This window comes from Protomyctophum parallelum (genome assembly GCF_964188405.1).
Source record: "Protomyctophum parallelum genome assembly, chromosome: 5".
NCBI classification, from domain to species: domain Eukaryota; kingdom Metazoa; phylum Chordata; class Actinopteri; order Myctophiformes; family Myctophidae; genus Protomyctophum; species Protomyctophum parallelum.
This window is the reverse complement of record NC_139702.1, coordinates 31,533,548-31,557,821: the sequence shown is the minus strand read 5'-3', so window position 1 is coordinate 31,557,821 and position 24,274 is coordinate 31,533,548. Positions and strand designations below refer to the sequence as shown.

The following is a 24,274-nucleotide window of genomic DNA, read 5'->3' as shown; positions in this document are numbered from 1 at the left end:
TTTGAAAACTGGCACTCTGCATAATGACTGTACTTTCTACGGTATATTTTGATGCCAAAACCTTTGTACATTTACTAATACTAATGATCTAAGTATTTCTACATTTGCAGTACTGATGCTTTTTCCACAGCTGACTTAACTATCCCCGACAACCGGTTTGGCAGCGAGCGCAGCCAGACATTACCAGTAAAAGCTACAAAACAATATTTCCAAGTGACAAAATAAAGGCGGTTCAACACAGTACAGTACAGTACAGTACACACAGTACAGTAGTTCTCTGTACCAGAGAAAAGTACAGAACAGAAACGGAATTGTTGTGCGTGCTCCTAATATGTTTACACTGCATGCTAGGCTAGACGTTACGCTAGTAAGGACAACACGAAATGTTCCCAGCACATGTTTACATTCTCGACGACACACGCCTAGGAGGAAGAACTCACCGCACCGCACCGCTCCTTTTGGCACCGCAAATCGCTATAGACTGTTCTACAGCAACTGCTGTATTATCTTGGATGGAGTGCAACAATTTTTTGTATTTTTCCAGTTTCCCATGCGTCTATGAGGTGACAGTATACTTCATTAGACACCCCGGAGTCGTTTTTATGTGCAATGGTGTATTAACTTTGTATTTAGGGTTTCTTCCTGGAGGCTGAACCCTTGACAGTCAAACGGGCCAATGAAATAAACAGTAATATAGTGACATCACACTATTAGCCCCTCCCCTAACACCTCCCCCTTTATCATACAACTACAGCTGTGGGTGCGGCTTCAGTTCAGGTGGATCACCACCCATCACCACCCACCAGGTAAACCAGGCATACTTAATGAACTGGTGGGCGTGTCCACATAAAAACAACATTTTAACAAAAACTGTACACTTTTTCGAAAAAATTATACCTCCTTATATAACAATAAGACCTGATGTTTTAGGGTGGAAAGAAATCACGGCACTCCATCTTTAAAAAGTGCACTGCGTTATATATTATAGCTCTACAGCTACCGCCAACATATTAACTTAAAACAAATGTTTTTAATATTTACCTCGACTACGATCGTGCCTTTATCTGTGCTTTCGTTTTTTTCGGGGTTTTTTTTGTCAAAGCGATGAGACGTTCATTAGTTAGGGTCCTTTGAAAATACCATGATGGTGGAAGAGAACAGACTGAGTGACTGACTGACTGACTGACTGACTGACTGAATGACTGACTGAGCGAGCGAGTGACTGAGTGAGTGACTGAGTGAGTGAGTGACTGAGTGAGTGAGTGAGTGAGTGAGTGAGCGAGTGAGCGACTGACTGACTGAGCGAGTGACTGAGCAAGTGAGTGAGTGAGTGCCTGAGTGAGTGAGTGAGTGAGTGAGTGACTGACTGACTGACTGACTGAGTGAGTGACTGAGTGACTGAGTGAGTGAGTGAGTGAGTTACCTAGCATTGGCGATGCACTCCAGTGTAACCTCGTTCCCCAACACCACGGACATGTTCTTTGGTCCGATCACAATCATGGGAGGGATGAGCTCTGAGTCAGGATCTGAGAGAGAGAGAGAGAGAGAGAGAGAGAGAGAGAGAGAGAGAGAGAGAGAGAGAGAGAGAGAGAGAGAGAGAGAGAGAGAGAGAGAGAGAGAGAGAGAGAGAGTCAAATATAAGTGGCGGTGTTATGAATTTCAAACATTGGCATTAAATACTTCAACACAGATCTTAGTTCACCTCCAAATGTATAGCTTTTTTTTCACTCCACAGAGACTTGAATATGTTTTATTTTCCCACGTCAATAACATAGGGACCCATTACTGGTCCTCCAAAGTCTCAATGGGGTGAGTAATTGATAGAAGAAAAGGTGTTTTTTGGGGGGTGAACTATCACTTTTTCTTCATCCCATTTTCTGACCTCAATTGCACCCAACATACCTGAACTTTGAGCATGCATTCGACTGGGGTTTTCTGAATAATTAGGCTCAAGCAAGTGCTCTGATTTGCCATGTGGACATCATTGTAACCCCACCGTTACAGTGATGTAAGGGTGGTTGGTTTGGATAAGGAGGAGGGTGAAAGGCAGCAGAGAGGAGAGGAACAGCTTTGATCTCTGCTTGGAAGGGAACAGGAAATGCGGGTAATTGACTCCAACTCTCTCTCTCTTTATTAATGCTTTTGTTTTAATCTTAGAGGAAAAGAATCATATCCTGCTGTCACATGAAGTATCACACACGCACATGCACGCACACGCACACACACACACAGCGCACGCACGCATGCATGTGCACAGGGAGAAGAAGGAGTTGAGCGTCAGGAAGATGAAGAGAGAAAGGAATAATGGGGAACACACAACATAGACGCTGACAGGCTGTGTGTGTGTGTGTGTGTGTGTGTGTGTGTGTGTGTGTGTGTGTGTGTGTGTGTGTGTGTGTGAGAGTGAGTGAGTGAGTGAGTGAGTGAGTGAGAGAGAGAGAGAGAGAGGGGGGGAGGGTCAGGGCTGTGAGAGACAATATTGGTAGCTTTAATTACCAATATTGGATTTGGTACATGGTTTTACATGGTTTGGATACTGTAAGTCAGTGGTTACCAATCTTGTGTCAAGAACCTCCAAATTGACACTAAAATTAGCCCACGGACCCCCATTTGAAAAGATATTCCAGGGACCCCCAAAAGAGAAGATCTTTACGGCTCTAGCAGTGATTCTCAACCCGTTTAATTCCAAGGACCCCCAGTTTGACATGCATTAGGCTATACAGACCTCCATTTAATGGACTGCTGCTGTTTCTACAACCAGAGGCCTACTGTATGGATGCTGGCCGCGGAAGATAACCGAGGCAAAAAGGTAAAGAGGTAAATAAATATTTTTAAATCAAATCTGGTGTTTCCCGTGGATGGCCCATAGGTGACCTTAATACCTTTTCACGAGACACGCTTGGCACAGATACGGTTAAGATGACCCAATGTTATTCAGCGGATGAACGCACGCACGCACGCATGCACACACACACGCGCACGCACGCACGAGAGGCTGGTAAAAGGATTGATATAAAGGGAGAAAGATGAAAGGCTATTCCTTTCACAGATTACAGTGTAATCCCTCGTTGAATGGATTCTGTCAGATTAAAGCTTGTTCTCTTATTAAATATGCCCATGTGTGTGTGTGTGTGTGTGTGTGTGTGTGTGCGTGCATGCGTGCGTGCATGCGTACGTGTGTGCGTGCGTGCTGTGCGATCTCCCTATGACAGGTGAATCTTGGTATAATATATGTGTTAAGCCCTTCAGACAAATCCACGCAGAGACCTACTGTAGAGTGCAGAGATTGGCTGAGAGGTGAGAGAACCCCCCCCCCCCCCCCCCCACACACACACACACACACACACACACACAGGATGTTTTGTCCGACCGTGTGTCTGTCTGTCCGTCCGTCCGTCCATCCTTCTGTCCGTCCGTCCGTGCACAGCTAATCTCTGGCACTTGTTATAGATCTTGTCTTTGGGCATTCCTGCAACCTGCCGGCTACTTTGTGGACATTCTCGGAGGTTTACGAATAAAGAAATGACAACCGTATGAAGTGAGGGGCGCTCTTATCAACATACATCAACATAACATCGTCTCATTCTCAACCAATGGCACATCTCCCACCCAATCACGCCGGCCAATCGCAATTTGTGTCCTCACGATTGTCTTCAATGTTTGTGTTTACACAATGTTTCTGTTTACACAAAGTCGTAAGACATGGTACTAGTGCTAGCAGAGGAGGCAGATTGTACTCTGAAAAACCCCGTCTTCACCCCCCACAACCGGGAGGCATAATCTTTGGTTCTTACCTCACGCTGGTACATTCTAAAGTCTCAAGCATTTATATTCCAAACGAGATGCTTCCGGAGGTCAGACATGAAGACAGAAACATTGTCCTTTTGGTGAAAAACCATGAAGAGCGCCGTAGATTCTGAGTTATGACCCATTCTTCTGGGTCCACAAAGGAAGTAAACGGCAGTGCATTGCACGAAACCCAAGGAGACGCCTATACACGTCCACGGCACCCCGTGGTTTTGATTCTAAAGACGAGTATACACGTCATTATCATAATTAGTGTTAAGACGCGCAAAGTAGGGCCCTGTGACTTTGTGTGTCTTGTTCTGCATAGTTCAGGCTATTTAAGGTGAATGTGTGTATTACTGCTGGTGCTTATTTCATGTCTTCACGTTTTATTACTGTATGCTATACAGGTGCGTGCTTGCGTGCGTGCGTGTGTGCATGCATGCGTGTCTGGATCATAATGCTCATTAATGCTGCATGCTAACAGCTAAGTGTCCTCGTCTCACCCCATACACTTTCCTTAGTGTCAGTAGAAAACCACAAGTTAAGATACAACATACACACACACACACACACACACAAACACACACACACACACACACACACACACACACACACACACACACACACACACACACACACACACACACACACACACACACACACACACACACAGATGCCCGTGTGTGTGTATTCTCCCATATGAGCAGTGGAGAGCAAGCTGCTGAAGTAGAGAGATATCTATCTATCTATCTATCTATCTATCTATATCCGAGAGAATAATAGGACCGCTTTGTGGGTTTGGCCATGTGAAAGCCCTTGTACCCCCAGGCAGATCCAGACAGGTCCAGTTGAGAGAAAGATAAGAGCAGTATACATTCTTAAATGGGGGTATTATTACCTGTTGATCCCCGATTTTTCTTGCCAACTGTCCAGCAGCCAAACACAGTGAGGTAGGGGGAGAGAGAGAGAGAGAGAGAGAGAGAGAGAGAGAGAGAGAGAGAGAGAGAGAGGGGAAGTACGACAGGAGAGATATCATTTACATTCCAAGCAGCAAAAAAAAACACACATTTAGAAAACAAACAAACAAAAAGCACAAATAGATCAGAGAGACGGAAAGAGAGAGAGAGAGAGGAAGACAGAAAAGATTCAACTTAACTATTAGTTAGACTATAGAACTTATTTATTAGTGTAAAGAGTATATGGTATGATATACTGTAGGATTGTAGGATGTATGTTTTTTTCTGTCTTGTCTGTTTCTGTATTTTTATTTTTTATTTTTAATATATATTTTGTATCCCACAATTTTGTAACCCATTTTCACCCCTGTGTCAATCATCTAATGTGATCCTGGGCTCTACACACCCTCCACCAACCTGGGGAGAGCAACAGACTTAACTCATGCTTCCTTCATGCTTGAGTGTCCAAGTTGCTCCTTTACACCTGACAGGGGGGAGTTTCCCTGGTTGGACGTAGCGCGTGGAAGGAACACGTTATTCCAACCAGTTCCTTTCCCCTCCATCAGGCGCCCCGGCTGGCCAGGGGGAGGCAGTTTAGACACCAGGATTACTGCATGTTTTTGTGAGGGTATCTACCCTAGGGGACACGGGGAGAACATGCAAACTCCACACAGAAAGGCCCTTTCGCCAACCCCGCCTTCGGGTATGGGCACTGATGACGCGGAGGAGGAAACACGCCGCCAGCACCCACAGCGCCCCGAGCGGGAATCGAACCCAGGACCTTCTAGCTGTGAGGCGACAGCACTACCAACTGTGCCACCGTGCCCCTGTTTCTGTATTTTTTTGAGCGGTGCCTAATCGCCCCAATGACTGTCCATGTGTCCGTCCGTCCGTCCGAGTATACGAGGCCTCAACAGCTGCAATACTGCTGGGTGACCTAAAGTGGCACTGTTGAGCAGCCTAAAAGGGCCATTCACGCTGAGCACTAGAACTATAACCGCAGCCATGCAGCCAGCGGTGTTGTGGAGCACTCTGCACCGCTCAGTTCACACAGGTGTGATTTTTCACTGTCACCATGCTGCTGACAGCTTGTTGGTGACACATCCATCAACCGTGGACGGCGATCATTAACTTCATCTCTTTCTCAAGTCATCCCTCTCTCCTCCTATCCCTCATCCCTCTCTCCTACCATCTATCCCATGCATTCTTACATTATTTCCATAAGGTCATGAAGTGACAGAAGGGAATGACACTGACACTTTAATGGCAGGTAATCCATAATATTCACAGTTCATCCATCAAACATTTGCACCAGGGCCCTGCAGCAGGCCTATATTGGACATTATGGTCGTTTTGCCTTGGGTATTAAAAGGTTCTTAAAAAGAAAACAATCACACCCGTGTGAAGTGAGGTCGCGAGGTCATAACATAACATCATATGCCGATCTTCTCAGCGACAGACAAAACAATCAAATGAATTAATGAAACAGCAACGATATAAAACAGTGGTTTTCAACCCGTTTCATATCAAGGTCCATTATTTATTGGGTATTTGAGTCACGGGACCTGCACCATTTGATGACATTTAGCCTTGCAGATTCAAAACTAACAAATATCTTTGTCGTTGGACAAGACTTTGTCCACAATTCCATTCTGTGTTGATGTTGGTACGATTGTGAATGAAAATACAATTCTTCTACATTAGCTCATTGTGTAGACTTCTTGTAAATTAAGCAATGCAGATGTGTAACAAATCATTTGGTTTCATGTTACGCTCTCAAGAGTTAAAGATCTATAAGGTTGGTTACCAACTCCCTATCATTTAGCTGGGGACCACCTGGAACCCCTCAAGGCCCACTGGTGGTCCCCGGACCACTGGTTGAGAACCACCGATATGAAGTAATATTGTGTGACCCAGGCCAGTGTCTGGATTTGCATTCAGCAGTGACTCCTCTGCTCCCCTGCTGAAATGTGAATGCTGCTGCTTTCTCATTTAGATTTTAATTAAAGAATAAAAAAAAATTAACAAGAAGAGAAGAGATGGTTCCAGCTATTTGCAGTGAGGACCTTAATTTACCTTACCCATGTAGCAGAAGCAACATACAAGGTAACAGAGCGTGCACACGAACACACACAAAAACACACACACACGAGTGTGTGTGTGTGTGTGTGTGTGTGCGTGTTACAGTCTCTGCCGTATGATTTGTATTCATGTATTCACTGTTGTGTATGCAGCTGCCTGAAGCACTTACAAGAAGCCGGTCACTGTGTCCTCTGTGTGTGTGTGTGTGTGTGTGTGTGTGTGTGTGTGTGTGTGTGTGTGTGTGTGTGTGTGTGTGTGAGTGTGTAAAGGTCAAGCATTGACAGTGTTTGAAGGCAGGCAGATGAACGATGTAACCTTCAATGACCCACGAGAGAGGACGGACGGACGGACGGACGGACGGACGGACGGACGGACGGACGGACGGACGGACGGACGGACAAAAGACTGATGGAGAGAATGATGAGAGATGATAGGGAGTCAAAAAGACAAAAATAATGGAGGCTTATGTGAGAAACATAATGAATCATATACACCGCCATGTTTATACGGATATAATGAAATGTACAGTACATACACATACGCTCCATTTCTATATGAATATAATGACATACATGCCATGTTTATATGGATATTAATGGTAGCTGTTCTCAACCAGATTGCCAGATTTATGAGGAGAGGAGGTGAGCTGGGCGTACGAAGAGGAATTATGGAGAGAGAGAGAGAGAGAGAGAGAGAGAGAGAGAGAGAGAGAAAGCATCTGAAAGATCTGAGTCAGTATGGAGGTCACTGGTTCAACACTGCAGCCGCACGCACGCACGCAAGCACAAAAACGCACACACACACACACACACACACACACACACACACACACACACACACACACACACACACACACACACACACACACACACACACACACACACACACACACACACACACACACACACACACACACACACACACACACACACACACACACACATATTCAAGCGTGCATGCTTCCTCTCTCTATCTCTCAGGCGTGTGCAGGTAAAAGCTGCTGTCAGTCATGTGTGTACAGAAGTCACCAGGTTCTGACATTTCCTTTGTTCACTGAGTGAACGGGCTTATCCTCTCTTCTCTCTCTACCCCCCTATACAGCACACAGACAAACAGTCTGCTGCCGATAATTACACTCCCAATGTGGAACTGAGATAAATGTAAGGAAAAAAAGAAGAAAAACAAACCAAAACAAACTGAACAGACACACTTATTATTAAAAGTTGCCTCATTAAATGTAGCTTTTATCACCTTTAAGGTGTTTTCTCTTGTCTAAATGGACACTTGGTGTCCTTGGGTGCCCATGAGTTATCATTCAAATTGAAATGTTTGACATAGGTGTGATCAATCATCCAATCAAGTGATGAACATATATTCTGTCCTATGTCACTTTTTGATTATGCCTGAAGAAGGTCAGTAGACCGAAAGCTTGCCAAATAAATTGATTGTGCGCAGATCTGAGTGTGCGGAGTTTCCCTTTATTTTTTCTCATGTTCCTTTTGTGGCTCCAGCACCTCTCCTAAGTTTTTTCAGCGGATGAGCGGTGGTTCTTTTTCTATCACCTTTAAGTGGGAAAATAAATGAAAAGTGCCGGTGAAAATTGAGATTGACAAACAAAAAAGTGGAAGATACCTATTGCGAACTGACAAGTTCAAGAAAAGTCCAAAATAAAGCTGTTTTCGGTGAGGTAAGTATTTTTCCGTCATTTTCAGCTCTGGCATTTTAGGTGAATGATAGACAAAGTATTTGGAGATTCCGAATGTGTGTGACTCGTTTTTTCTTCTTTTACCCGTTTTTCTCTCCAAAATGTGTTGTCGTTATTTTATGCCAATTGATTCCTCCTCACACACATCTCTGTGGGTTGTCAGTCACTGCTGTTATATCCCACTGACTCATTGAGCCAGTGAGGAGGCCCCACCGCGAGGATCCTTCTCCTCCCGTCCGCCCATGGGCATATATAGGACTATATAATGTGCCACAATGACAAATATCCCCCTCCTCGCATGGCTTCCCTCCTCACTACACATGCAGGCCAATCATATATGTCCGTAGAGACCCTCGACAAAGCCGGATGCGCCGCGCTGGATTCGAACGCCCCCACACTTCGCGGTGGTGGGCTGCTATTTTTTCCCTGCAGAGCACCTTTAACCCATTTGTGACCCAAATTAATTCCCCGGTATTTTTGCTCTCCTGCAAACTGTGCACGTGTGTGTGTGTGTGTGTGCGATATGTGACCGCAAACACACGTTACGTGTTGCACTTGAACGCACCACTGTGTTCGGCTGCATGCATATAGAATGCTCATTCTATGTTCCGTCATGTACAATGGGATGACTCCTCAAAAGAACCGATCTACAAGGTCACAATGTTTTGAGCTTGTAGATCTATTCTTTCACATTTGTATGGTGAAATATCCATCAGGCTACCCCATTAAAGTTCCTGGCATACCAAATCTTTTCCAATGGGAAAGCGTGGCTTGATTCATACTGTATCTCTACAATAGAGCAATTGGACACACACATACACGCACTGGCACGCACGCAGAACGCGCACACGCACGCACGCTCCTCGCACACATACACCATCAGTGAAAATGCAATCATTGATTATTGGAGTGTGAATACACATGGGCAATGGGTATTTAGCGTGCGTGTGTGTGTATATGTGTGCATGCGTGCGTGTGTGCACATGCGTGTGTGCGTGCACGTGTGCGTGTGTGTGCGTGTGTGCGGTATTGCAGGGGTGGTGGATCCCAATTACTAATTGTGCATTGGTGGGGTTTATAAAAGCTTTCAGTCTGCACTTTGTGAATCTGTTTGTACATTATAATATTTGTTCCTGTAATGTGGAGTACATTGGGTACCTGGTATGATAATGTGCCACGCAAATAGAATGGACTTGCAGTAGATGCAAACATCCCACGCATGCACACACCACAGTGAAAGCATATCGTCAACACAAAGAAGATTAGAGACCATATCCTGAGTTAGTTTAACGTTTAACTACCCATTATGTGCTGTTGATGCAATAGTAATCCATCTCAGTACAAGATCTATAGAGCAGGGGTTCACTTCTCGACCTGTGGGTCGTGACCCACAGGTCCCCAAATTATTTTCAAAAAGAAAATAAATAAATATATATATATATATATTTTGCAACAAAATGGCTGGAAAATGGAAATTAAGAGTTTACATAATACATAGTACTAGGTGCATGCATACACGTAATGATTATATCTGGTTTGAGTATTAATTTATGATATATTTTCTCTATTATTATTAAGGTTATTTTTGCAGTCAGTTTGCATTGGTGGTGAGGAGGGTTTGCGGGGCGGGGGGCGCGACACATGGACAAAGCATTTCCGGGGTTCCCCAGCCAAAAATAGTTGAGGAACCGCAGATTCACCAACGCTAGCGTCCGTGCGTGCATGCTTGCGTGTGTACGCACGCATGCGCCTACAACGTTATCACTCATTAGGGCCAGTGCAGTTAGGATCTGTGTCTGATTAATGGCTTAATTGATTAAGTGGCCCCGAAGATTGATTGGTAGAGTCTGGCCATAATGGATTCATTAGAACGGTGACAGATCAATGAGATCTGGCTGCAGCTGTTGGGTCTGACTCTGGACGGCACCGCCTCTTAATGGACATCATCTGTCTGTCTATGGACCACGCACACACACGCACGCACGCACACACACGCACGCACGCACGCACGCACACACGCATGCACGCACGCACACACACACACACACACACACGCACACACACACACACACACACACACACACACACACACACACACACACACACATGCTAAATACCCATTGCCCATGTGTATTCACACTCCAATAATCAATGAGTGCATGTTCACTGATGGTGTATGTGTGCGTGTTTGTGCGTGTGTGCGCTCGCATACGTGTGTGTGTGCGCTCTGCGTGTGTGCCAGTCTGTGTATGTCTGTGTCCTTGCTCTATTCATTGTATTCAGAGATGCTGAGAGGAGTGGTATGGAGGCCAAGATGGAAATAGCAAGACATGCCATCACCGTGTGAAGTGGGCCTTTTCAGGAGACCACCAGCAGGTTGGAGTCTATTCATTGATTCCAATGGAGTGAGCGTGAACACAGCGTTCTTTACCTCCATGGTCACTGAAGTAAATATTGGACCCCGTCGTCACAAGCCACACAATATTTCGCACGCACGCACGCACGCACGCACCTCTATCTCTCTCGTTTGCAATCTCTCACTTTGTTTGTTTAGCTTGTTTGATTTCTGACTTGTTACTTTCTCCATATCTCCGCTAATCCGACGCCCCCAACTCCCTATGGCCTTGTATCTCTGCTGTGTCCTCTTCATTCTCTCTCTCTCTCTCTCTCTCTCTCTCCGTATCACTCCATCCATTCCTAACGAAACGATTGCCTCATTTGCTCTCCAAGCCCTTGATAAAAGCATTGCCTATAATAAACTGTGATAACACAGGGGACGGGAGGACACACACACACACACGCACGGTCCTCGCTCTGAGAACATGCGCCAGCGACGTGCACGTGCTTGACAGTGCGCGGTGAGACGGGGGCGTTTTTCCGACAAGTCCTTAACAAAAGATGCCTGTGAGCGCCACGCACGCACGCAGCGCTTCACATCCCGATGATGTGTCAACTCCATAAATAGAGGCTCTAATGAACAGAGAGATGGGAACATGCATTATGCACGTGCATGTGTGATCCCAGCGACTTTCTCTCTGTAGTACTAGACTTTTATTTACCGACGGCAGATTCTGTTTGAACTGACTCAGAGAGGCTTTGCATAATGACAAGACGTGCACGCATGCACACGCACACACACACACACACACACACACACACACACACGTGAGAGCGAGCGTCGGAAGTCAAACAGAGATGGGGCACTGACTGTGAAGGTCTCACCAATCAACCAATCGTCTCTCTTGTGTCTATCATTCATTAGATCAGTGTTTCTCAACCTTTTTTGTCCCGGGGCACACTTTTTATAGCCTAAAAATCTCGGGGCACACCTAGATATATGGTGTGTGTATATACTGTATATACCGGTGTATATATATATATATAGTAAATATATATATATTATATATATATATATATATATATATGAACCCAATATACTTTTAAAAACACACATGACAGCACTCGTCAAATAACTTTAAAGAGAAAGAAAAGGACAGAGACAGTGCCTCAGTTTCACCAATTTATTTTTGAAAACTCATACAAAATATAGCAAACACATGTTCAATTTGTCAATGCAAAGTAATACTTCTAAATAAAAAAAGGAGTTGTGAAAACAAGAACAAAAATCTTTTGCCACAATACAATGGTCTTAAACTTGAGCACTTTTGTACAAAGAAAATCGTAAAAAATAATTGATAAAAAGAAATTATGTAAATAAAAGTAAATATGTTTGACAAGTTCTGTCTTAGTGTGAACCTTGAGCTTGTCTGCGGACAGAAAGCACTTAAATTCCTCCCTCAGTTCATATACACGCGACAAAACCTTTCCTCTGGAAAGCCATCGAACCTCGGTGTGCAAAAGTTTGATGTTCCGCCTCCATTTCCTCGCACAGTGTGGCGAACAGCCTGCTTTTCAGTGGTCTTGGCGTCTTGCTTTAATAAAGTTAACGACGCTTACTGCATTTTCCAACACAACTAACAGGTCTTTTGGTAAAGTCTTTGCAACCAGCGCCTCGCGGTGTAAAAAACAGTGTGTAGCCATGACGTCAGGATTAATCTCTTTCACTCGGCTAACAAATCCCTTGTATCGCCCGGTCATAGCTGCTTGTTGTTGTTGCTTGCTGTTTGCAAGCTTGAATCCACAAACTATACACAGCGGAATCGGGTATGTTTTATCCCCAGTAAACGTGAAGCCAAACTTCATGTAATCATCACGGTACAGTCTGGCAGGGGCTTTCTTTGTAGGCGTTGCGTTGGTAGTAGCCTAGTCGCCGTTCCCCCCGGCAGCGAGGGACCGATTGCTGTGCCGTCATCAGATGCAGGTGACACGGCGCCGCTGTCTGTGCTGTCGGGTTCTGGTGGTGTCTTTCTGGAGGGAACGAAATGTAGCGTCTTCTGGATGCATCTCTTTTTTGCTGCTGGTTGTCTCCACCAGCCGAAGGCTAGGGGGAGAGTATGTTTTGCACTCCGTCCGTCCGTGTGTCCGTGTGTGTGTGTGTGTGTCCGTTAGCAGCTAATCTCGGCCACCGTTAACCCGGTCGATGCCAAATTTTGCACACACACTCCCTGGATGCCAACGATGAACCTCTGCCCCAAACTTTCCAGAATGGCCTGTTATAGCGCCACCAAGAGGCCGCTTTGTGCAAAACAAGTTTTTGCACAGTACACCTACAGATTTTGTCCAAACATCACGCAAATTGGTACACAGTCTCTCTAGAGCCATTCAACAAAACCAGTCTTTCAGATTTCCAGAACGGCCTGTTATAGCGCCACCAGGAGGCCGCTTTGTGCAAAACAAGTTTTTGCACAGTACACCTACAGATTTTGTCCAAACATCACGCAAATTGGTACACAGTCTCTCTAGAGCCATTCAACGAAACCGGTCTTTCAGATTTCTCACACTCCATCCTGATTGGTTAAGATTGGCTTCCAAAGTTCACAGGAGTGCTCAGTTTCAAACAAAATGCTGCAAATCATGAACACATCGCGTGATTTCCGTGAAATTGTGCACCCACATTCCCACTAGGCAGAGGACGAAATGCCACATGAACAATTTCAACTCAGCCTCAAGGTGGCGCTATAACTGGCCGAAAAGTGTTTTTACCTCTAACTGCACGGATCTGTGGATAACTTTGTATGCCAACTCCCTAGAGGCCAAGGAAAAACCTTTGCCTGGAATTCTTCACATCTGCTCATCCTGGTGGAGACCTGTGCCCAGTAGGGCACTTTTTCTAGTTCCATCTTGTAGTAGCTGTACAATGTGAATGCCATGTCTGTGACCCATTTATACAGTAAAGTTGCCAGGCGATTAACATTTCTATGGCCGATGGTCGTTAAGAGTCTATTGTTCCGTCGTCATGTTTTCGCACGTCAATTTAGACGTGTGACAACAACAACGACGCAACAATAGGACGCCTAGCTATCGCTTTCGGGGGAGGGCTAGTGTTACTTTTGGTAAAAATCTCGAGGCACACCTGGAGTGCCGCGGTACATAGGTTGAGAAACACTGCATTAGATCATTATTCTTGTATTTCTTCATGCCAGTCTCTCCGTGGCCACACCCTCTGCCTAATCATCGACACCTCTCTTTCCCTCACATCTCTCTCACATCTCACACAGCTCCTGTAAACGGCAACATGCGGTTGGCATGAACACACACACACACACACACACACACACACACACACACACTATAGTAACAGCGTCTCCGGCATAATGGCGGCTGCCAATTATAGCAGTGACAGCACAGTATACTTTGCCAGGCTTTTTTACTCCTTTTTGGGCTATCCCAAGTTGTTGAAACCGTCTAAAAAGGCGGATTTCGACTGAATTAGCGACACAGCACTGCACCGCATGAAACAACAACAAAACCTTATGGTGAGAAATGAAGAAAACAAGCAGATCATTTGGACAGCAGCGCTATATAGAATCACTATCTGACCATGACCGTGAGGAGAAAAAAAGAGGTCAACCACAGAAGCAAAAGAAAAATAGAAACAGTGAGCAAACCTGTAGTTATGTTAGCGCGTGTCACGATCGTTACACCGTCCCATTTTGACCTGAGATCAGATTGTAAAAACATTCCTTCTACATGCCGCCAGTGTTCTGAAAAAGCTATGTTTCTATGTCAGTGGCGCTCAACAATTTCATGTCAAGGACCCCCAGAATTATCTGTATTTGGCCACCGACCTCAATCTGAAAATATGTTGTTCCAGGGGCCTCCCCAGTAGCAAAGATTTGAGTTAAAAACGTTCGCTCTGAAAGAATATATATTCAAAGATTTGCGCTGCATTTTCAAGATTTTTCAAAAATAGCAGACCTACAAGCTCGTGATCTGCTATTTTTCAATAGCTAAAGCATAACATAACGCTTACACCAAAAGGGGTTCCCGCCCAAAATGGGGAGCTTTATCTATACCGCTAGTACTGTATGTTAAGGCCTATTAAGGCAATCGCGGGCTCACTTGCTGTTCTTTGCATAACCTCTGTGAGTCATGGAGCGGATTATGTCTCTGATGAGGCTGCAGATGAGTGGATATGCTAAGATGTGTGATAGGTTGTTCCCGGAGGTAACGATGCGCTCCTGTAATACCCCTTGGTAAAATATAATAGAACATATATTATGCTTTGTAGAGAATAGACCTTTAAAACCTAGGAGACACGTACAGCATGCACATTGCGCCTAAAGGGTTTGACTGTAAACTGGAAGTTCTGCTGTAGATATACTGCTGCTAGAACTACGATTGTGTAGTACATGTTTTACATTTATTTATACAGTATGCATTCTGTTGTTGACATACTGCTGTGAGAACTATTTTTGAATGTTTATACATTATGCATGTTCAGAAGATAAAGAGAAACTTGGCCTTCAACCTTCAATGGAATTAGAAAAAAATATCCGCTGGCCTGCAGAATTAGAACAACATATGCAGAATAAGAATAACCCATTTTGGGGCGGGAACCCTTTTGGTGTTTCAAGCATTCTGTAGCCATTGGGAAATAGCAGATCTACAAGTTCATAGCGCGCCACCGAGTGGCGCGCTATGAACTTGTAGGTCTGCTATTTTTGAAAAATCATAAAAATGCGGCACAAATCTTTGACTAGTATTATATTCTTTCAGAGCGAACGTTTTTTTTATTTCGACGTCAGGCCTAAATGGGATAACTGAATGTTATTGCATTACACGTTGTCAAGGGGAAATGTTGTGGGGAAAAGTATACGAGCATGATACAATAACAACAATTTGATGGCGGCTAATTTGTTGGCTCCTCTTTTTAACCCATTTTAGACCATGAGGGTGAGCAGGGAGCTATACAGGAGTGGAGCTCCACCAGTTCTGAGGCTTCTTAAACCCATTCTGACCTGAGATCAGATTTAAAAAATGTCTATTACATCCTGACAGTTTCATTATTAACCCATTCTGAACTGAGATCAGATTCTAAAAATGTCTTCGATTTTTCAAAAAAATAGCAGATCTACAAGCTCATAGCGCGCCACCGAGTGGCGCGCTATGAGCTTGTAGATCTGCTATTTTTCAATAGCTAAGGCATGACATAATGCTAACCCCAAAATGGGTTAAAACACCTACACAGGTGTTTTTATGAATGTCGTTTTTTCGTTTGTCATGTCTACATGAAAACGTAGATAAAGTGGACCCAGACAAAACCTCTGTTATCTTGTTCATATCAGGACGCATAACAGAGGTTTTTTTTTCTCCACTGTTGCCGGACATTTAAAAAATCATGTTTGGGGGGAGGGCAAAAATGCATTTGCGTGCATTGCCATTGGTCATAAAAGCGTCTGTCGTATCTGGGTACCAATAATTCTATGCAATATCTCATGTTCTTGTACTCAAACTGTTGTATTCAGTGGGAACCGGCTTAATATGCAAGGCAGTTCGTCTCAGAGGCCTGCCTTTTGTTATTCAAAGTCAGGGTGTCGAGGGTTTGTTTATACTCTGAGGTTAGATCCTGGGTCACACCTAAAGATTTTACATGCTAGAAGATGAACAATGGATCAAAGCTACAGTGATCTACCTTCCAGAGGAGTGGCCAAATGCCAGTCTGGCTCAATGTGGATTCGTGATAGTTTAAAGCAGTTTGATTTGAATGTAAAGTTGGTCAATTGGGCTGCAGGTCACTCCTGTGGCCAGGTCGCTCCTGTGTGAGCTTATGGTATGCTTTGCTGCTGTGCTGTACTCTGAATAAACAACTCATGGAACATGGAATCTCGTCTGTCTGCCGTGCACATTTACTCTCCTGTATTGTATTTTAATATACGACACGTCCACTATAGGCTAGGGTCAAAGGTGACACTTCTCTGGACTGTTCATCAACCACAACAACATCTGGTGTATCAGCTGTCACAAATGTAAAGATGTCTGGGTTATCACAGAGATGTCTGGGTTATCACAGAGATGGAACATGGACGAAATGACATGGGAATGTTTGTACATTCTGACTGTAGATGCATGATTCTTTTATATGACATGAGTTCCACTGTTCTATCGTGACGTATGTACATCCCTTTGTATGCATAACAGCCATTCAAGACGCACGCACGCACGCACACACGCACGCACGCGTATTCATCACAGAGACAGATGTCGGGGTGTTGGCACGGTGATGATAAGGCACAGAATCGTTATAACGATGAGTGCCACAGCACTTATCCAGACCGTCAACACCACATTCGCCATCGTGCGTGTGCATGTGTGTGTCTGTGCGTGTGTGCGTGCGTGTGTGAATTCCGTCTGCCACAGTTGAGATTAAATCTACAGACGGCAGTGTGTGTGAAGATGATCATTAGATGTTCATTATACGTCCTCAAACACTCTCCTCTCCTCTCCTCTCCTCTCCTCTCCTCTCCTCTCCTCTCCTCTCCTCTCCTCTCCTCTCCTCTCCTCTCCTCTCCTCTCCTCTCCTCTCCTCTCCTCTCCTCCACACGCACACACGCACATAGACGCGCACGTAGGCACGCACGCGCATTGCCATCAGTGGAGGTTATAGTAGAAATCCATCTCAGAATATAAAAAAATATAAAAAAATTCACACCTTTTGAAATCTATCCTTCTTCCTGACAAGGATGTCAGGATGTCATGATGGAGGAGAGGCCTCAGTGTGTTCCCTCCTCCATACAGTCTGTCCTATAGCAGCACTCTCTCTCTCCGCTTTCTCATCCCTCTTTTGTTCCAAAGAAAACGTAAAACCCTAACCCTAACCTCAGTCTTAACCGTACAGGTCGCTATAACCCCCTCTGCCATAATATTGCCATCTTTTTTTTTTACCTCTTCGTCCTTTCCATTTGCTCTCATCTATCGCTCTGGTTTGTACTCCATGAGCCGGGGAGGGGATTGGTGGATCATCCGTCCATCTAAACCCATCTAAACCCATCTAAACCCATCTCGGCCCCATGTGAACTTTCTGCCAATTAGGTCCATAAGTATGTGGAACACGCTACGACAGGCAGACACACACGAAATGACGTGCATGCTTGCTTGCAGCCTTGCACACACACGCACGTCCGTACAAAATCACATGTGACACACGGACACACACAGCACACACACACTGACAAACACACAGGCAGTGTGTCAGTCACGCTGGCACATATAGCCTGCTGAGCCATCCATCAGCCATGCATCTTCCTGTCTGAGCGGTGTACTGTATGGTTCCATCTCTCTGTCCGTAGACACACTATACAGCGGGGTTTTAATTATAGAAGCACAGAGGAGCCTCATTACAGACACACACAGAGAGGCAGCACAGAGAATACAGAGACACAGGACGCACATGGAGATAAAAAAGATACAGCCTGATGTAACAACTCCCAACATGGTTGTATAGCTGCGCTTGTGGCTATAAGAACCGATCAAAACTTCTTCTCATCAAATCCACCCCGAATAAAGGAACCGAGGAACAAAGAAAGGAAAGAAATGTGTCCTTATGAGCGAGGTCAATTTATTGCATGGGTCCAATTTCTCTCAGGCACTGCAGCTCTATAGGCTATGAAATAATGACCACCGTAGGATGAGTTAAAAAAAGAGATAAAGAGTTTAATTTCTGAACAACTGTCTTGAAAATTGACATTTTTAAATGCCTTAAGGATGCTACCAGTGTTTTCATTTACATTTTTGTAGACTGAATATTTCTCAAAATGTTAAATCTATCCGTGTGTTTAATCCCTTGTGAAAATAATATCCTTTCAATAATTTATTTTACAAGAGGAGATTGCTCCGTCTTATGTGTCACTATAAACTAGCATATTCATATAGGGACATTTCATATCCGATTTACACTCTTGTAAGAACAAGAACAGCTGGTGCCCTGTCTATATTCCACACGGCATCATTTCCAGACTGAGAAGCACTAGTGAGAAGGAAAAAAAGGGAAAAAAAAGAATCTGTGGAACGGAGTAAATAAGTCTGGATTCCAGGCACTGCTGTGTGGTGGGTGGAGATGCAGGGAGGAGTGGCTAACGGGAGCCGTGCCAGGGTTTATTGAATAATGGCAGGTGTTTGTGCTAGTGACTAACAAGGTTTGCCTCCATTTGGGAGAGTGCTGTGCCTGAGGGTGGCCTGCACGCAGACAGAAGCCACGCAGACAGCAGAGAGTAGACACACTGCAGACGAGAAAGCTGAAAGTGCAATGAACCATTTGAACCCCGAGTCCGTGCGGCATGCAGGCAATATTCCCAGCATTGGAGTGGCTATAGGGCTGACTTTATTTTTGCACTGTATTTATAGCGGTGTTTATGTTTATGTTCCACCGAGCGTCTGTGTGTGAAGCCAATAAATGACCAGTCTGTCCTTCCATGTGGCTGAGGTTAATCCACAGTATACAGTAGCAACTGTGCTACAGTTATGAACCGAAATATTGCTTATTTCAGGTTTTAATGGACATTTAATTTCAATGTCACGCCCACATGTGACTCCTATACCAGCGATAGTCAAACCACACGACACGTTGCAGTTTGCATATCGATACAGTTCAAATTAAAATGTTCACCTGTTAACAGTACAGTAACTGCATCGATGCAGAGTTACTGTGTCATTGCACCCCTACACCACCAATGGGGAATGTTGGCCCTATGTGTCTTACAGTATGTTTGAGAATGTGTTGTTAATAAACACGGAGTGGAACAACCGCTAATAGAGAAAGAAACAACCGCTAATAGAGAAGAGACAAAGCCCATAGTTTCCAGTACGAGTGATTAAACTGGTGGGCTGTCTGTCTCGGCTTCAAATAAAGCTTATCAATCTTCCACGCCAGCGCTTCTTAACTCCACGGAGCCACGACCCCACAAGAGAGTTAAGATTAAGTGAGTTAAGAAAAAGAAGGAAAATCAATGCCGGATAGCCACAAACATCTTAGCATGTCACTGTAATTTGTGTGCTTTTATCTCGGGAACTGATGAACATTTGCTGGTCCTCGCCTCCCACCAGCAATTAATTAAATGAAAAAGGCGAGGGGGGGGGTGGGGGCAGAGATCTTAAAATAATCACATTTTGGTGTTACGTGATGGTGGTGGTACTGTAGCAGAGGACTATAAATAAAAGTCGACATTGATGCGTCATTTGCACATTTACATGCTGGTCTCAGGCATGACCTTTAGTAGGTGATTCTGAATATTTCTCAAAATGTTAAATCTATAGCGGTGTGTTTTGATTTGTACTCCCTTGCACATGTCGCAAAGAGCCTTTTAATACCTTGTGAAAAGAACATCCCTTCGATTATTTATTTTACGAGAGGAGAGGTCTCTATAAACTATTATATTACTATATTACCTACTGCGCTACGGACATCTCATATCCGATTTACACTCTCTTGTAAGAACAAGAACAGCTGGGGCCCTGTCTATATTTCACACAGCCAGTAATCTAGGTCAATTCACACACTGTGGGTACATTTATTTTGCCAGAATATAATCTGCATAAACCACCCTCAGAGTACGTGTGGACCAGGGGGTCATCAATGTGTCCGTGTGTACACATGTGTGCACATGTGTATGTGGCAAGACTTGGCCTCGTCCATGGCACATTTTAATACTTGGCCTCGTCCGTGTCACATTTTAATACTTGGCCTCGTCCGTGTCAAATTTTAAGACTTGGCCTCGTCCATGGCACATTTTAATACTTGGCCTCGTCCGTGTCAAATTTTAAGACTTGGCCTCGTCCGTGTCAAATTTTAAGACTTGGCCTCGTCCGTGTCAAATTTTAAGACTTGGCCTCGTCCGTGTCAAATTTTAAGACTTGGCCTCGTCCGTGTCAAATTTTAAGACTTGGCCTCGTCCATGGCAAATTTTAATACTTGGCCTCGTCCATGGCAAATTTTAATACTTGGCCTCGTCCATGGCAAATTTTAATACTTGGCCTCGTCCATGGCAAATTTTAATACTTGGCCTCGTCCATGGCAAACTTTAGGTTTTGTTTTTACGCAACATTAGAATGTTCTCATCATAACGTTCATTAATACGTTCTTATTTTGATCATAATATTCAATGTCAGTCTCCCTTCTTCAGAAGATGCATGACGCTACTTTGCTATGACACTATGGAACATTCCGGAGTCCACTGGTACAGTGGTTCTCAGACAAATGAGAGTGTATACAAATGGAACCAAATCGTTCCGTTTGGACCATAAAAATGGTGCAAAAATTTCACCTTTAATCTTTACCTAAATTATTAGCGCATTCTGTAATACTATACCGTTCTGTGTTCACTATACCAGGTTATAATATAACCTGATAATATAACTGACAGCAACGATATTTAAAAACCTTGTATCTCCATGTTTCAATTTATTAAGATGTTTTTGGGGAAATGAATTGCCAATTTGCCATACACAAACAGTCTTGTTCTTGTAAAATAGCCGAACTACACATTTTGAAAGTGCAGTGAAGTCTGGTCTTGTATAAATATAATCAATCAAACGTATCAGCAAGAGCTTGTGACAAAATAATAACTACACTGCATCCATTGGAACGCAACTTGTTGTTCCCCATTTCATGATAAGATAAATGGTTTTGGACATACTAGGTTTCCACCTGACAGTGACGATATATTGTGTACGGTAATCAGTGATGGAGGAAGTTTTACCTAAGTAAAAGTGTCAATACTGCAACGTACATATACTCTGTTACAAGCAGAAGTCTCCTACTTGAGTAAAAGTACAGTAAGTATCGTCAACAAAACTGTACTACCAAAAGTAAAAGTGATCTTGTAGATCTGCTATTTTCAAATTGGCGATATATACATGGCTGAAGTAGTTGTGTGTTTTGTAATAATCAAAATCTAGAAAATAGGAGGTGCGTGCGTGTGTGCGTGCGTGCGTGCGTCTGTTCCTTGATGCTCAGCGAGTCATGATGCAGCAAAATGGTAAACACCTCCAGCAAACCAGCACATTAAACAGTGCAGCAGCACGAGAGTGCTGTAGCAGTCCACATACTGGATGTAGATCCATGTGATCCTGAGATGGATCGTATACAAATGAGGACTGATGGCTTTCAGCTGGCTGCTTACCACTCGCACAAACACACACACACACACACACAGGAAAGGAGTATGTATGCCTACACACACACACAAACCCACACCCTGTTTCCAGGGACGCTAAAATACCTCCAATTAGATGCGCCACAAAACAACTGGGATGGGACCTGGAGCAAACACACACAGCCATGTATGCCGGTGCGCACACACATACTCTCTCTCTCTCTCTCTCTCTCTCTCTCTCTCTCTCTCTCAGAGACATGGGACGCTCTCATTTAAGAGTCAGTCATGTGGAAAGGAAACATCTGGTGGGGAGAGAAGAGGATTAGAGACAGAAACAAACCGCATGTGTGTGCGCGCGCGCACACACACACACAAGAAGAACTCCCACAAGTTTGGATCACACATCTCTCCAAGTCTTCTCTGCGGTACAGACACGGCTTGTGTCTCATCGTTCCATATGTCAGGCAGTATTGGTGTGCATATTCCATTATTTTTAACTTTCTCCCCCTCTCTCTCTCTCTCCCTCTCTCCCTCTCTCCCTCTCTCTCTCTCTCTCTCTCCCTCCCTCTCCCTCTCTCCAGATGGTCTGCTGCCACTTTATCCTTACCTTCTAAACAAATGGATGCTTCACCACGTGGATAATGACCTCCACATGCACCAGCCTCCACATGCACCAGCACGCACGCACACACACCCATGTGTCACTGCAAGGAAGATTTATGCAAACTAAATGTGTATGTGTGCCTGTGTATTGGTGTTGTTGGTGCATGAGTGTGTGAGTGGTGCATGCGTGTGTGTGCGCCCGTGCACTGCATGCCCTTGCAGGTTGTCCCGAGGTCAGATGAGTCAGGTGTTGCATCGGCTCATGTATTCTTCCCCTCCTGACAAAAGGACGCTCCGTCACAAAGGAGGAGGAGAGGAAGGAGAGCGGCTCCCCGGCTCGCAGCACAGACGGATGAGGAGAAAACCAAACACCCAAGAGGGCCATGCAGGGGAGGATAGGAGACGCACAGAAGGCTACCGGCAGGAGGTGCAATCACACTCACATCATGGACTATAGGCTCTGTATCAACCTCAGACCTCCTCCACTCTCCTCCTCTACTCCTCCTCCAACTCCCCTTCACATTATATCTATCTCTCCTCCGCCTCCCCTTCACATCCTATATCTCTCTCTCCTCCACATCCCCTTCACATCCTATATCTCTCTCTCTCCACCACCTCCCCTTCACCTCCTATATCTCTCCTCCACCTCCCCTTCACATCCTATATCTCTCTCCACCACCTCCCCTTCACCTCCTATATCTCTCCTCCACCTCCCCTTCACATCCTATATCTCTCTCCTCCACCTCCCCTTCACCTCATATCTCTCTCCTCCACCTCCCCTTCACATCCTATATCTCTCTCCTCCACCTCCCCTTCACCTCATATCTCTCTCCTCCACCTCCCCTTCACATCCTATATCTCTCTCCACCACCTCCCCTTCACCTCCTATATCTCTCCTCCACCTCCCCTTCACATCCTATATCTCTCTCCTCCACCTCCCCTTCACATTATCTCTCTCTCCTCCACCTCCCCTTCACCTTATATCTCTCTCCTCCACCTCCCCTTCACATTATCTCTCTCTCCTCCACCTCCCCTTCACATCCTATATCTCTCTCCTCCACCTCCCCTTCACATTATATCTCTCTCCTCCACCTCCCCTTCACATTATATCTCTCTCCTCCACCTCCCCTTCACATTATCTCTCTCTCCTCCACCTCCCCTTCACCTCCTATATCTCTCTCCTCCACCTCCCCTTCACATTATCTCTCTCTCCACCTCCCCTTCACATCCTATATCTCTCTCCTCCACCTCCCCTTCACCTCCTATCTCTCTCTCCACCTCCCCTTCACCTCCTATATCTCTCTCCTCCACCTCCCCTTCACATCCTATATCTCTCTCCTCCACCTCCCCTTCACCTCCTATATCTCTCCTCCACCTCCCCTTCACATCCTATATCTCTCTCCTCCACCTCCCCTTCACATCCTATATATCTCTCCTCCACCTCCCCTTCACATCCTATATCTCTCTCCTCCACCTCCCCTTCACCTCCTATATCTCTCTCCACCACCTCCCCTTCACATCCTATATCTCTCTCCTCCACTTCCCCTTCACATCCTATATCTCTCTCCTCCACCTCCCCTTCACATCCTATATCTCTCTCCTCCACCTCCCCTTCACATCCTATAGCTCTCTCCTCCACATCCTATATC

General features: G+C 44.9%; 1 protein-coding gene across 1 annotated transcript in view; it reads right to left on the bottom strand.

Moving 5' to 3' along the window:
* The window catches only part of LOC310858326 (protein sidekick-1-like), a gene marked incomplete at its 3' end in the record, with an annotated part of 358,338 nt that overhangs the window by 125,797 nt on the left and 208,267 nt on the right, over window positions 1-24,274 (bottom strand). Inside the window, exon 6 of the mRNA XM_083764434.1 lies at window positions 1,424-1,526. Within this exon, the coding sequence (XP_083620560.1) occupies window positions 1,424-1,526 (103 nt within the window). The remainder of the gene's footprint in view (window positions 1-1,423; window positions 1,527-24,274) is intronic.